This window comes from Copadichromis virginalis, linkage group LG12 (assembly GCF_057382275.1).
Source record: "Copadichromis virginalis isolate Kocher_CV1m ecotype Utaka linkage group LG12, C_Virginalis_male_GT1.1, whole genome shotgun sequence".
Classification (NCBI taxonomy): domain Eukaryota; kingdom Metazoa; phylum Chordata; class Actinopteri; order Cichliformes; family Cichlidae; genus Copadichromis; species Copadichromis virginalis.
The window spans coordinates 5,308,107-5,324,395 of record NC_140629.1 but is presented as its reverse complement, the minus strand read 5'-3'; the positions used below and the strand labels follow the sequence as shown (position 1 = coordinate 5,324,395).

General features: G+C 40.0%; 1 protein-coding gene across 1 annotated transcript; it reads left to right on the top strand.

The window, feature by feature from the left end:
- Position 1: 1 nt before the first annotated feature.
- LOC146696370 (glutathione hydrolase 5 proenzyme-like) lies at positions 2-13,543 on the top strand (the record flags this gene model as incomplete). Its single annotated transcript, XM_085474057.1, has 10 exons — positions 2-77; positions 5,971-6,148; positions 6,237-6,397; positions 6,626-6,772; positions 6,907-7,037; positions 7,915-8,090; positions 8,257-8,348; positions 11,507-11,613; positions 11,785-11,895; positions 11,982-13,543. Coding segments are annotated over 10 exons (1,317 nt in total), but the record flags the coding sequence as incomplete, so codon positions are not given.
- Positions 13,544-16,289: the final 2,746 nt, after the last annotated feature.

Here is a 16,289-nt window from a genome sequence, read left to right as displayed (position 1 = left end):
TGTCCCCAGCAACGTGACCTCTGACCTGCTTAAGTCGTGTCCTAACACCACAGAGTGGACCGTGGAGTGGCCGCAAGGTGGGCTGTTTATCTGGCATAATGCTAATATTTATAAGGTTTTAGTCTAATCTGCTCTTGGACTCACCTTTATGACACAGCTAATTTATTCTGTACAGGTCACTGCTAATGCACACTGTGAGTCATTCCTCATTCAGCTTTCCTCAAAAAAGCAAAACTGGGATAATATAAAAAGAAAAGAAAAAAGATAAAGCAAACCACTACAGAGGGTTTGGCTGTCAGCAGATATTAAAGACAATGAGTCGGTGTCATATATGACACTATCAGAATAATCTAGCATAAACACCATGAAATACATGCTCCTTAGTTTCAGAAACAACCAGAGAGATTGAAGTAGTCAGGTTTTTCTCCAAACTGGTCTTAACAGGTCTTTCTCCAAATGATACACAAGATGTAACACAAAGGTTTTAAAGGTGTAGTCAATTATCTGTAGAGATATATTTTAAATTCTGCACCTTAATCTGCAAGTCAAACTCAAGATATGAAGGATCATACCTTTGTTTTATCACCTGAGAGGGTTCTTGTCATCAAAGAAGCGGAGGAAAGAGACAGCATGATTGGTGTCTTGTTAAAATGTCATCCTCCTCCTCACCTCTAACCTCATCTACTGAATTAAAGTCAAGACTCTAATACACTAAAGAGTGCACAACTATTCTTATTTAATTATTGAAAATAATAATTATTGGAAAAAAATAATAATAATAAAGTCAGCAACAAAAACCTAAATGATCTTATACCTCTTCAAAGAAATATATAACAAGACCAGAGAAATTCAAATACTGGGTCAAAAAACCCACATTTTTGTTTGCCAAAGGATAGCTGCTCCACAGTCCTGGGTCCTTTTTGTCATATATGTCATTTCATGATGCACTCGATGTGTTTTTTCTTGGTCAAAGGTTTGAACTGCAGGCAGGCCATTTTAACACCCAGGTACTTCTTCTGTGAAGCCATGCTATTGTAATAGATGCAGCATGCGGTTTAGCGTGGTCTTGCTGAAATAGATGTCAACTCGATGGGAGCACAAGTTGCCTGTGTACACCTTTCAGCACTGGTGCATTGCCAGATGTGCAAGCAGCCAATTCTATAGGCAGTAAAATAATTACATACCTTCAGAGGTTTTGAATTGAGTGTTGATAACAAGCTGCAAAAACAGCAGCACTTAACAACGTTAAAGCCCTTTACTCTTTAGCCCAGAATGCAGGATCCACATTTTCTAAAAAAAAAAATTGATTTGTCTGACATTAGAACAGTTCTCCACTTTGCCTCAGTCCTTGTTGAATGAGCTTTGGCCCATTCAACATGTTTATGTTTAAAATGCAACACTGCCACCTAGGGGAATTTCCAATATTAAAATGCCTTTATTAAATGCATTTGTTAAAAGACAAAAAAGGATTAATAAGCAATTGCAGCCCAGAGAATAATGAAAGGTGACTGTGGTACAGCCAACTCTAATAGACTCTAATCGAGTCTGCAGAGAATGTCCACACATAAGGTCTTCATACAGTATTAGTCCTTTATTTTATCCAGGTAAAAAATCTCATTGAGATTAAAAATTTCATTTCCAAGAGAGCCATGGCATCATGGCAACAAAAGTCAAAATAGACGTACCACATTAGGATATAGCATTTAAAAAAATACAATATCCCGTACAAACATGTGAGAAATATACAATAACAGATCTAATTAAGAGCGACATTAAATACAATGACACTGAGTAAAAGAGTTATTCTCTCGTTCCTTTAAGACAGACTTAAACTCCCCCAAGGTAACCAATTCTGATCATTTCAGTTCCTCCTGCAGATTATTCCAGGAAGCAGGGGCAGCGTAATTAAAAGCCTTTTTCTCCAATTCTGTTCTGATTTTTGGGCCAATCAATTGTATGATATTGTGCGAATGAAGGCTATATTGGTTGTGGTTTTTACACATATAAACACATAAATAAGATGGAACCAGCCCAAGGAGAGGTTTATAGATAAACATCAACCAATGGGAGAGTCTACAAATATGGAAAGATGGACATTTAGCAGCAGCATACAAAGAACAATGATGTACACAATTTCCATAACCAGTAATAAAAAGTAAAGCACAATGGTACACAGTATCCAACCTCTTTAGGTAGTGAGCAGGTGCATTAAAAAATAAAAAGCAGGTCACCAAAATCCATTAAAGGTAAAGAAGTTGCATGAATCAAGTGTTTTCTCATTTGGAGGGAGAAACAGGATTATTTCTAAAAAAGAAACTTAGTTTTAGTTTTAACTTCGACACAAGCCTTTGAATTTGAGTTTTAAATGACAAATTCTGATCTATAATGATCCCTAGATACTTGTAAGATGTGACCATTTCAATTTCAGTTCCTTGAATTGTTGTAATCTTAGGAGATGTAGCTAACAACTCTTTGCCATTTGAGGATAACACGAACTTGTATTTCTATCGATTTAACACCAACTTAAGTTGGGTTAAATGGGACTGAAAAACATCAAAGGCAGACTGCAGAAATTGCAGGGTTGGTGAAGGAGATGAACAAGAGATAATTGTATCATCTGCATAAAGATGAAATGCAGCATTTGACAAATTATCACAAAGGTTGTTTATGTAAAGCGAAAAGAACAATGGCTCTGATATGGAGCCCTGTGGAACTTCTTTGGATACTTGGATACTGGGAGAAAAGAGGAAGTTTGCAGTCCATTGAATCAATGATGTCATTAACCACTTAAATAGCAGCAGTTAGTGTGCTGTGTTGTTTTCTGAATCCTGACTGATGTTGGAAAGAACTGAATTTTTGTCAAAAAAGTCTTTCAGTTGTTCACTAATGAACAGCTAAACTCTGAATCTAGAACTTTTGCTAGAACACACAATTTAGATATGGGCCTGTAGTTATTAACATCTGAAGGATCACCTCTTTTCAGCAAAGGGAGAACACAGGCAGATTTCTGTATTACAGGGATCTCACTTTCGAGAGGCTAAGATTAAAAATGTAAGTTAGTGGTTCTGCTATAAAATCTGCAGCCAACTTAAGACAATAAGGATCAAGTTGATCTGGTCCTGCAGATTTATTTAGATCCAACAGATTTAAAGCCCTGTGGACCTCAAAAACATTTAGTGGAGAAAAACTGAAGGGTTGGACCAAAGATTCAGTTTGAGTGGTTGCAGAGAGAGCCTCCTGTTGATTAAGCTGTTTTAAATCTGGATATAAAGATTCAAATAGAGATCCTGAAGAATGAAAAAGCTCATTAAAGCAGTTTAGAATATCACATTTCTCCATTAAGGTGCAGGAGTCTTTTACGACAAAGGCTGGCATCTCATTTGTAGTTATGTCTCCATAAGAAGATTTTATTATTTTCCAGAATTTCTTAGGATCGTTCAGATGTTTAGTAGTTTTTGAAAGATAGAATTCTGATTTGGCCTTTTAAATTAAGGAAGTTGAACGGTTTCTGAGCTGTCTAAAAATCAGCCAGTCCGCTTCAGATTTGGTTTTTCTGGCATCCCTTTTTTTGAGTAGACTGGAGAGCTGATGTCATGGTCTGGCTGGCAGACCGTGGGGATGTGGGGAAAGGAGGACCCAAAACGCAGACTCTGCGATGCAAACAGTGCTCTTTATTTACAGTGAAAAGCTGTAAACACAATAACTCCCCGTTGCTCCCTTGAACCCCGTGTGCGTGCTTCCCTCCGACGTCTGTGTTCGTGCTCCCTGCTGTTGTGTTTCCGCACACCCCGTGCGTGCTGCCTTTCTGGACCACTCTTCCTCCTGCAGGGAAACCATAGAAGCAGCCGTCAACACTAACCCTCGGCAGGTATATACGAACAGCACTGACATATACTGACACACACTAACTTGGTACGATAACTCAATGATCCCACGCCAGTGGGAGCTCCAACATTCTCCTAAGTAGCTCCCCCGACGAGCCCTGGGCCCTATTTCAGGAAGCCGGTTTAGTGCAAACTCTGAGTAAGTATACCCTGAGTTAACGAAAACTCTGGGTTTTCGGTTTCACAAAGCGAGTTTAGATTAATTAACCCTAACCCTAAGACAACCAGTCCCAGTTGAAATCTCCAGCCAGCACAATTTCATTAAAATCTAAAGTAGATCGTTTTTCACTAAGTGAAACTAAAGCCTCACTACTAGCTGAGGGGGGTCTATAACAGCCCACAATGGTAATAAAATAGCCCTTCAAAAGTTAGAGCTTGAGGGCAAGAAGTTCAAACTGTTTACAAACAGATACTGATGATTGGACAGTAACATGGAATTTGTTTTTTACGTAAATTGCAACACCGCCACCCTTTCTGGTGCGGTCGCAACGGAAAAGATTATAGCGCGTTATTGCAATGTCTTTGTCAGTAACCGATTTTGTAAGCCACTTTGCTGATAATGTAAGAATATCAGTATATAACTCTTTCATCCAAATTTTCATGAAATCAAGTTTGGGAAGAAGACTTCTGACATTTAAATGAGTGATACCAAGACCCGTTCAAGCTTTAAAATCACAAGGAGTACTCAAGCATTTGCAATCTGGACCAGGATTAGGTTGTATTTCCAGATAAAAGAAGCAGAAGAACAAAAACATTTTCTTTTCACAGATTTTTTTTGTAGTTTAACAGACTGATTTCTCTTACAGCTCAATCTCTTTGGGTGGTGAGAGAATTGGGAAATAAACCAGTGATATGGAATAAATAAATCAGTTAAATCAGATGGAATGAGATCTCTGCTGATGATCACATTTGAGAAGCTTCTAAAAGATGTAAAATCCCACCTTGTTCCCTTTGAGAGGAGTAAGAAGTATGATTTCCCTTGTTCTGCAGACTGTTCCTGCACCTCATGTAGACAAAAAGCTGTCAATAAAATCAATAAAGGAAAAAAGGCTACTGAGGATAACATGCTGACTAACAGGGAAAAAAAAGGTAGACCCAGTCGACCTGTGGTAGAGCCTGGTTGTGGCCAGATATAGATATAATCGTCGCATTAAACAGCTTCTAAGAGCAAGATCAGTTACTGAATGGGCTGTTCAACAATAGACAGCTTGCCAGAATGCTGTCCCATCTTTCCCATTTTCTGGTCTTCAATTAATGTAAATTCCTCCCCAGGACAAATCTTAACTCTCCTCACAAGTCCATCTTTATCAGTCATTGTTTCTAATTTGGCTAATCTCCACTCGTTCCCTGGCAGATTATCTGTCTGTGGAGGTGAAGCTGGAAATGTTGTGAGATGCTAAAGTGGGGCCAGAGACACAGGCTGCTGTGGATGCACATGTCCCTGTCCCATATGTTCCTGTCAGCAGAGTACAAATGACCTTCATGCATTACTCCCTGATTGTCTATAGTGTGTTGACTTTGAAGGGAAGCTGTGGATCCATATGTAGAATCAGCATAGTCTCTGTTAAGAAGCGTCTTTTGACAGCATTTGAGTATGGGATGGACAGCAATAAGAACTGGGAGTAGTTGGAGCAGTTCACTTGTGGCAGACATTAAAAAATAAAGAAATTAGACATTAGAATATGTGTGAGAAAGATGAATCAAGGAAAGAAAGGGGGCTACAGACACTATTTATTTATGGGGCCCAGAGTTCTGTGCTACACTCCTGCACACAGGCTGCATAAACAGTAAGAAAAGTAAATATAAGATATGCTAAATGCTTCTTTGAGCCAGAAATAGTGTAAATATAGTGAAATAAACTTAAAATAACTGTAAGATGCAAAATGTTATCTCTAACATAATCAGTTACAAACACACACATTTCCCTCTGAAATGGAGCAGAATAGAATAGAGTATTTACAAAGCACCAAATTATAACAGACATCATCTCAGATCATTAAAGGTCAGGACCTTACAGTTTACTCAAAACATGAGCAAATGTATGTGGGACTTTCCAGCACTGACTATCCATTATCTATCTAACCAGGTAGCAAATGGATTGGGGTTCCTGGGGAAATTCGAGGTTATGAAGCGGCACACCGGCTTTATGGGAAGTTGCCCTGGGCCGACCTCTTTCAGCCGACCATCAAATTAGCCAGAGAAGGATTCCCTATTCCTTACTACCAAGGTCAACACATCCCACGCATTAATAATACGTCAATACGGTATGAAATACACCCACAATGTGATTTCAAAAATACAAAGAGCAAACAATGAATGTTTCAGCTTTATTTCGCTGTCTTTGTCTTTTAGGAAGTTATATTTAGATAAAAATGGGAACCTGCTTAAGACCGGTGATACTGTGAAATTTGAGAAACTGGCTGACACTTTGGAGATGATCGCAAACGAGGGACCAGATGTGTTTTACAACGGAACAATAGCAAAGAATTTAACCAGTGACATACAGAATGAAGGTATTATCAGACGGGTTTCATCCTGCTCTCTTTCTGACCGTTTTCTATGTCTGCCAGGCACAATGATCTAATTACAAATTACAAAAATCTATTGGTTTTGGAAAACTCTAACATGATCCCTCACAGGCTACACTGTGATCTGTCTCGATCCATTCAAAGTCTTGATTATGAAATGCATTGTGTTCATTTTTGCTCAGCAGAATCATTTGTTTCACTGTTCTTGCTCAGGAGGAAAACTTACACGGGAGGACTTGGAATTGTATGAAGCTAAAGTGACTGATGCGTGGAATATTTCTTTGGGAGAGTATAAGCTGTACTTCCCTCCGCCCCCTGCAGGAGGAGCCATCCTCAGCCTCATCCTCAACATCATGAAAGGTTCCTGATTGTTGCTTCTAGCATGTAGAGTTTGATTCATATAGGAAAATGATCCTTATCAATCTTTACAAATGTGATACACTAAGAATTGATGTTTTCAATCCAAAAAATAATTTTTTTAAAAATATTTTTAGGATACAAAATGGAATCAGAACCTAAGACGACTGATGAAAAGATTTTGTTTTATCACCGTTATATTGAAGCTTTAAAATTTGCCAATGAATTAAAGACAAATATCAGCGATCCAAACTTCAGCTCAGATGAAGTAAGTATCTCAAAATCCTACAGATTTGCACCTGCTTTGTTGCATAAAGAATGATTCTATTTAAGTGACTAAACAATTAAAAGTAACAATACCACATCACAAAACACAAAACAAACCACCCCTTGCCTGCAGCTCATCCACAAACTACACCCCACCACAGTCAGTTTATGCACACTGATAATGAGTTGAGGTTTTTTTGTAATATCTCTGAGTTTTGCACAGTTGGACTTTGGGTTAATTTGCTGGGGTGAGATTGTGACTTTGTGTTAACAAAGTGCTTTTACAGAAGTGTTCACCTTTGTTAATGATCAATCAGGGGCATTTGATTATCAGTACCTGGCTGCTACTTACAATTAAAGTTCTTATAGAAGCACTAAGGGTGTAGAAAACCAGTAGAGTGCTGTAAGAATTTCTTTGAGTCTCAGCATTTTCATTTCAGCATCATTCTGAGCAGTGATGTAGCTTTTAAAACATATACATATAAATACAAGTTTTAAAAGCACATAAACCTAAATTGGCTTAATATTTGTCTTTAATTTAGTATGTATATATTATTGTTATTATTATCTTAGTATTTAAATATAAGTATAATTTTGTGTAATGTGATGTTTTCAGATGCTCTGTAGTTCACACAGATGACTGAATTTCAGAGACTCTATCTTTGGCAGTCATATGTTGAGCTTGATCACTAACCAATATTATAACCTCTAGTATTCATTCATTCATTCATCTTACATCAGTGATGGATCAATGATCAAAATTCTGTTAACATTTGGCTCCAATTTTATAAATTTCTTGACAGCAATGTATTTTCTGTAATGTGCATATTTATTTAGTTTTATTAATTCATTTTATTAATTCTCTGTATTTCACACAGATGGCAAAGAAACTGACACAGGATAGCTTTGCAGACAGCAAACGAAGCTTGATCAGCAGCGACAAGACTCGTGATCCTGGCATCAACTTGTATCTGGACAGCATCGGCACCACACATGTATCTGTGCTGGCTGAAGATGGATCTGCTGTGTCTGTCACCAGCAGCATCAACGATGAGTCAGTACCTGCATCATTCTGTTTCACTGCTAGAAACCAGCTATCAGATATTTTTCTTTCTTGAAACTGAAGATTTAAGAGATTATGGAGGAACTTATTTTTAGACTATTTCTATACTACAAAGAGTGTCTTGGCTTTGTAGTTAATTTAGTTTTTTTGTTTACAGATTCGGCTCCGGGGTCCTCTCTCCAAGCACTGGAATCATTCTCAACAACCAGCTGTCTGACTTCTGTGGTAGAGCTGATAGCTTCTCTCCTGGTAAGAGATCAGTAGGATGCTTTTTATGAAATACAAGTAATCAGACGAGGAAGGTGGATTATTTCAAAACGAATACCACAAAGAGTTAAATTTTTTTCCTGAAATTATTTTCCTGACAGGACATATTTCTTTAAGTAATTTCTATTAATGGCAAAATAGTGCCATTGAGGAAATGAGAGGAGAAAATGGCATTTCATAATTCATTGTGATGCATCATATTTTGTTGATCATGGAAAAACTAAACTTGTTGATCATTTCCACGATGTTTTGCCAAACTGAAACACATCATGTGAATTTGGACTAAAATTGCATTTTCTGTTTAATACCATAGCCTGCTAAAATGTTTGAATGTTCAAGAACAGGCACAGTTTTACTACTGCTGTAGTAAAATCTGTTTCCATGTCAACGTGTTGTTGTGTGAAGTTTTTCCTTCACACTGTCACCAAGTACTTGCTCATAAGGGGCTCTTCTTATTGTTGGGGGTTTCTCTCTACTGAAGTGGGTTAACCTTATGATATAAATGTACCATTGTGATTTGACGGTATATGGATATTTATATTCATTTAAAATTATATAGAGGACAGCACACTGGCACGGTGTTGCCTTATAGCATAGGTGTCAAACTCTGGCCCGCGGGCCAAATTTGGCCCGGAGCCTAATTACATTTGGCCCGCAAAGCCATACCAAATTACTATTAGAGCTGGCCTACTGGTATTATACAGCTAATAGATATATTGTTTAGTATTAAGCTTTGCTTGTTCCATATTCAGTTTTTCAGCAAAACGTGTTTGAGTCCATAAGAAAAGATTCATTCTTATATCTGGAGGAATAAATATATTTCAATAAATATTAATGTTAGCCTGCGACTTTGTTCCAGTTTTGAACTTTGGCCCACTGTGTATTTGAGTTTGACACCCCTGCCTTATAGCAAGAAGGCCCTGAGTTTGATCCCACTTGTGTGGAGCTTGCATGTTCTCCCCATGTTTGTGTGAGTTCTCTCTGGGTACTGCAGCATCCTCCCACAGTCCAAAGACATGCAGTTAGTAGGGTTAGGCTAATTGGTGAATCTAAATTGCCCATAGGTGTGAATGCGAGTGTCTCTCTGTGTTAGCGCTGCATCCGGCTAGCGACCTGACCTCGGTTTACCCTGCCTCTCGCCCTATGGTAGCTAGGATTGGCTCCACCACCCCTGCAACCCTGAGAAGGATAAGCTGAAGATAATCGATGGATGAATCTATATATAGATCTATAATATTGATTCAACTGTGTTCAAGGTTCTGTATAATTCAGTTTGGACATAGCATCATTCAAACATTAATCTAACACACTGACAGAGTCTCAGTAATAGCTGCACTTTGAAAGACATTTCACTTTAGTTTGATACAGATTCAGTAGAGATAACTCACTTGTTGTGTGTGCACTTTCATCATTTGTTGATAAGCATGGGCGGATGCAATTCTAAACTTGTTTGTAGAGCACAGGTGTCGAACTCCAGGCTTTGAGGGCCAGTGTCCTGCAGATTTTACATGTGTCCTTGATCAAACACAGATAAATTACCTCCTCAGCGGCTGTATCCCAATTCAGGGTCTGCAGCCTTAAAGTACGCAGCCTTAACGGTCCACAAGGGCCGCGTAATCAAAGACCGCTGAGGCCGGAAGTGCGAGGCTTGTGAAATGGGACGGTCTAGCCTCCGTCGCGCTGCCCAGGTTGCCTAGCAACCATGATACTAACAGCTGGAAACGTTTCATACAGCTTTGTTTGACAGGAATGAAGGAGAAACCTTTTTGTTCATTTGTTTGTTTGTTTCTACATGAGCTTTGATCATTCTCTGTGAGATTAAGCTCAGCTATTGAACGGCGTATATTTTAAAGTAAAGGCTTTAAAACCAAGTTAGCACAAACGTCACTAATGTCACATAACTTTGCCGACATGTGGCCAACAGTAATGTTTAATGTTCTTCGTTATTAAACATTTGCACATAAATAAGTGACATAATATTCAGTACTTACTTAAAGTTTACTCTTCGGGCGCCCCCATCCGCCGTTTTTTTTTTTTTTTTTTTTGGCAAAATTATCGACACCCACCGCCATGCTATGCATTATGGGATATGTTGGGCCACGAAGTCTACACTGCCACATCCTTAAAATTCAGGGAAATGAAGGACGCATTTGAGGGCAGCATTTCGAGCAGCCTTTGAATTGGGACAGCCTTCGTCGCGTCGCTGTGACGTAATCTGTTGGGTCTAAACTCAGACCCTGCTGTATCCAGGACTTATTCCCGTGAAAGAAAAACAAGGCAACAGCGATCAATCGATTTACTTGCAAGGGAGGCCTCGTCGGTATCTCAGAAACGCACTTCGAATCTCCTTACGAGTGACCCCGATGATGGCCTCCTCTCGCTGCCTTTTATTGAAAACGTTCACACAATAAACAATAGTTTACAAACACCTCCCCTCATAACCCCCCTTGGTTACAAAGACAAGGCACTGTATGTGTGTGTTCTCCTGCTGACCAAAAAGGGTCATAAAAGCATAAAAGCAGGAGCAACATCCTTGGTCATAAAGAGGGTAGTCTCCCCCACACCCAATTCATGGTTCACCCTAGATAACAAAGTGAAGCCATACAAAGGGGAGGAAGTTTACCAACATCAAACAGACCTTCACAAGGATGTGCCTGTGATAAAACACTACAGCCCCCACCCAGAACCTCGAGAATCTGGGGAGGGGGGACAGAAGAATTTCTTTCATCACAGAGTTAAAACAATGTAGAGATGGTAAGCATAAAAATGACAAACATTTAACAATTCACTTTAACATAATCGGCCTTGAAATGCGGCCTTTAAGGCTGCAGACCCTGAATTGGGATACAGCCAACATGTCTTGGAGTTCTCCAGAAGCCTGGTAATGAACTAATCATTTGATTCAGGTGTGTTCTCCCAGAGTCTTATCTAAAACCTGCAGGACACTGGCCTTCGAGGCCGGGAGTTTGACACCCCTGTTGTAGAGTATAAAAAATTCAGGTATGAAAATACTGCATGAAAATACAGTCACTGATTCGTGTATGAAACATTTGTGTAAATGATTTATGCACAGATATGTGTGTACAGACTGATTTCTGTTTTCTAGTTTTGTCATTCAAGGTCTTTGTTGTATTTCTCAGGGGAGCGGCCTCCCTCCAATATGGCCCCATCTGTGCTGAAGTCTCCGTCGAAGACGCTGGTGATTGGAGGGTCTGGTTCTGAAACGATTCCACCGGCTGTGGCCTCGGTATGTATGCATGGTAAACACACAAAGGTGCCGTTACATATTAAATAAAATAAATTGATGTGGACTGATGCTGGTCTTTGCTGTTAAAGCTTGCATCATAGCAACAAGATTCTTCACCCTAATTTATCCTGTAATCATCACTTTCTCATCTCATTTTTTTTTCTCTCCAAGGCGCTCATGAACCACCTTTGGTTTGGAAAGAGCCTTAAGGAGGCAATTATTACGCCTGTTGTTCTTGTAGACTCTAAAAGTGAAGTAAAACCTGAACCCAAGCTTGAAAAGGTAATTTATTCAATGTATTTAAATGATAAATTAATAAGTTCTACTTCTCTTGTTCCATCTGAGTCTCTCTCCTCTTTGCCCTGCAGGATGTAGTTGATGGTCTTGAAGCTCTGGGACATAAAATAGCAAAATTCTACAACACAGTTAACGCTGTGGAAAAGGCGGGCAGCTGTATCTCTGCATGGTCTGATGAAAGGAAAAAAGGCAAAGCTGCTGGTTACTGAGACCAAGAGTCAGTGATGTCAGTTATACAGCATGGTCTTAAGGTTATGGACACTGCTGTAGCTACAACATTGGTAAATCTATATTCGTCTGTTAACTGATAGATCATTCATGCTTTGCTCATGTGTATAAAAAGTTTGTAATATTGAAAACATAATGCAACGATCAGATCAGTTAAATCCCAAATTTCATGCAAAAATGTGCAGAGATAGCACTGTAAAAACTAGAAATGTAATTTTTAAAAAAGTAGGGATTGCTGTTGATATCCGCCTCAATTTTTTTACAATCAATATGACCTTCTAAATATTTGTTTATTTTGGGTTTTGATACATATAGAATTGACTAAACAAGGAAACAGCTTTCAGGTCAAAATGTGAAGCCCATGCCTGTTTCTTTGACCTGCATTCTTTCTAAAAAGCAGGCCAGCAGGTTGAGACTGACTGCAGAAATCTTTGGTTATAGTAAACAATTCATATTTTCAAGTCTCATCAAATTCATGTTTACTTTGTAGATTTTAGCCCACTGGATAGTCCAGAAGGGAGATAAAGTAGGGTACACTTTAGGGCAGACCTAAGTTATCTATCAATTGATTTGTAGTTTAACCCCCCAGCCCCCACCCAATGTTTTTTATTATTATGTTTTTATATTTAGTTTTCATATTAAGATTTTGAGCTTCATTAATCCTGCTATGTTTTTGCTGTTATAAAGTGTGGGTAATTCTGCTGATGTGCTCAGGGTAAAAGTTAATCTGACAAGCAGTTTGTGAGGCAGGTTTTCTTTTTACCTCAGTATCTGTCTGAGCTCCTGTCTGTTTATGATTAATAAAGTATTCTGATTCTGATTGTTTCAGGATGACCTGCCATTATTCAATGACACATCTGCTTACCTGCATCTTTTGCTCGTTTCTCCTCCTCTTCTTTTCTCTTTTTTCTAAACTGAGGACCTGATGGCTTTGAACTTTTCTTGTCCATCTTCCATTGGTTTTAATTTTGCACTCCAATATGAACACCCTTCCCCCAACCCAAGGATCACCACAACATGATCTAACACACCTACACCTTAGTTCACAGATTCACTTTGTCTAGGGTGCATTTCTGAGATTTCACACAACCCAGGATTCAAATCATGAATACATAATGGGCTTGGATTTACAACATTATGAATGAAATGTGCTCTATTTGGAAGCAGCCAGCCCCCTCCCCTTTCGACGGCTTGTGTGTGAGACTTTAAATCATCAAACTATAAATTTTAAACTGTTATTGATCCCTTTACCCCTGGTCCTAAAGTGTACATTTGTTTTCTTACTCTTCTTATATATATTGTTTGTTTACTTGCACTGCTGTAACTGGAGCCTTGTCGTCTCGTCTCTCTATATACTGGACTGTATGTAGCGGAGATGACAATAAAGTTTACTTTGACTTCAGCAGCGAGCAGGCGCAAATTATAAATCTGTATCATGATGTCTGGTGTGTTTGTGTTTGTTGGTTTGTTTTTATTTTGTTTTACTTTGCGAGATGGTTATTAGATGCTGCTCCAGCCGGTCAGAAAATCCCCCGCCGCCCCGCCCTCTCCTCTCTGCGCCGCAAGCAGCAGGCGCACCTCGCAAACGAAGGGCGCCCTTATTCCCAGCAAATGGGCGATAGAAAACCGATCGTTGCCTGTGCCATTCCCAATATGCGCTGGCTGACGTCGGGGCAGCATGAGTACGAGAATTTTTATTTTTTTTTGCCGATGCCCGTGATGCCGCCCCCCACCACGATGCCGCCCCGGGCAACTGCCCGTGTCGCTCCTTATCTAAAACCGCTACTGATTGTAACTGACTGTAAAAAGTCAGCACAACGAAAATAAACAACATCTAAACTTGGATTATATCTGACCCAGATAGACTGCAGTTCATAACTTCTTACCTGAAGTTCAGTTCACCGCCTTGGGTCTCTCCTCCTCCTGTATATCCTGAGTTATTTTTACACATCGACCAGCATCTGGCCAATCCACCACCTTTCATTGTTTATACCGTTACAAAAAAATAAAAAATCATCGGCCCATAAAAATTAAATATCACATCGGCCCACCAGGCAAATAAATGCCCGCTGGCCAGTCCAGCTATGGTCGTGCTATCAGTTAACCCAGCCGTGGCATGTGTGCCCAGGCTTGCCGACCCCTGTAGTAGAGCAATCTCAAGATGATGGGCCGAGGAGGATCACTTTGTTTGGGACGTTGGCGATTCACTCGTCGATACACGTTGTGCTCGATCGATAAGTAGCTTCTCCTGGAGAGGTAGCGCCTCCGCCAAAAGTTGTGAAACAAACTCCCTCTGTGCCCTCTGGTATTCCCACGATTCTTACATTATTCCTCCTGGAGCGTGCCTCAAGATCTTCACATTTCTCATCTAACTTCTTTAACTCTGTAGACAAACGCTCCACAGTGGCCTTGAGAGTGGCGATGGTGTCAGAGTGGTTTGAGGCACAGGCCTGCAGTTCAGTTAAAGTGTTATCATGCCTGGCCACATCGCTTTTTATGTCCGAAATTGAGGCCTGGATGCTCTGGTTCAAGGATGATATCTCGCCTCTTATGGTGGTAGAAATCTCTAATATGCGAGTGTCCAGTGTAGCGCACAATTCAGACTTGATGGAATTTATCTCTGAACGTAAGCTAGTTATAGCGGTTAGTAACGCTTTATTCGACGGCTCGCATTCATCCTTTTCCAGTGCAGGCGGGGGGGCGCACCAGACCAGAGTCTGAAGAGGCTTCGAGGCCTACATCGCTCGCGTCGTTCTTCTTAAGTTTGGGCTTCACCATTGTCGAGAGGCTCCAAGAAATATATCCACAGTAATCAATGGAAATGTGCTATATAAATAAATTTGACCTTGAACTTTTTAGTTGTTTTATGTGTTTTACTGATAGGAATAGATAACCTGGACTTAAACTGGATATGTTTTGTTTTGAAACTGTCAGCTTTGTGTACAATAAATTCTTTTCTTCAGTTTTTAATGTCTGCCTTGTTTTTATTGTTGGATTGCATCCAAATTTCCCTTATGGAAATCACAAGTCGGAAACTACGGAGCCCCGCAGGGGACATGGGAGAAAAAAAAATTAAGACGGACTTTTGCGAGATCTCGCAAAACAAACTCCGGCGAGATCTCGCAAAACTTTTAGCCGCATTCTTCGGACGCCGGCTCGAAGCCAACCGGGAGGTCGAGGCACGATGTGCCAGGAAAGCGGTGTTCCACCCGGCTGTAGTAGGTCTCGACCTACTACAGCCTTTTAGAATGCGGCTAAAAGTTTTGCGAGATCCCGAGTTTGTTTTGCGAGATCTCGCAAAAGTCCGTCTTAATTTTTTTTTCTCCCATGTCCCCTGCGGGGCTCCGTAGGAAACTTTATGAAGCGGCAGAAGCTTATAGAAAAGAATGCCTTTCAAAACACACAGATCACATGATCACAACTAAATCCAACGCTTTGGTGCGCTTCACCCCAGTTTTAACTGATGAAACAGTTTTTCAGATAATTGTCTACATAGAATCACTGTCTGATGGATTAAAAACCTTACATCCTCTGTGGGTTTGCTGTGTAGGACGACATGTTGATAGCAGGTTGAAAAGCAAAAGATGCACAACATGGTCTACAGGTACTCCCAAATGGAAGGACCTGCTATCCATGTATGGATGGGGGCTCATCTCTGTTTATGCACCAAAGAAACCTCAAGAATTGTTTGTCTTTGGAGAGTAGGCACACCTGGTGAAACATGCCCCTACATCACTGATGCTGTGCTCCTTGAAGCGCACTCCAACCGGGGAAGGACTCAAGACAGGCAATAGAGTCTTGTTCAAATTAAGTTCCTTGTAATGAAAGGAGCAGTTCAAGACCATTCTATTTTTGCCATTGCGCTGGACCATGTGATGAAGTATTTACCATCTCTCTTTGCTCTTGGGAGGTAACATCCGGTTGCAGTTTGGCTACAACACCACAGCTTACCAGTTTTTCAATTTCTGCATTGTTTGCAGCACCCTTTGCTTAGATGTTTCTCTATACTCTTATAGTTTGGCAATATTGCCTCTTGGGTTGCTTGGAAAAATGGCATATCCTTTCTCCTCAACAAGGGTTTGGCATACCGGTACAGTATCTAAAGGGCTTTCTGATCCTCCTTGGACATTGTTACCTCCTTTTCACTTTTT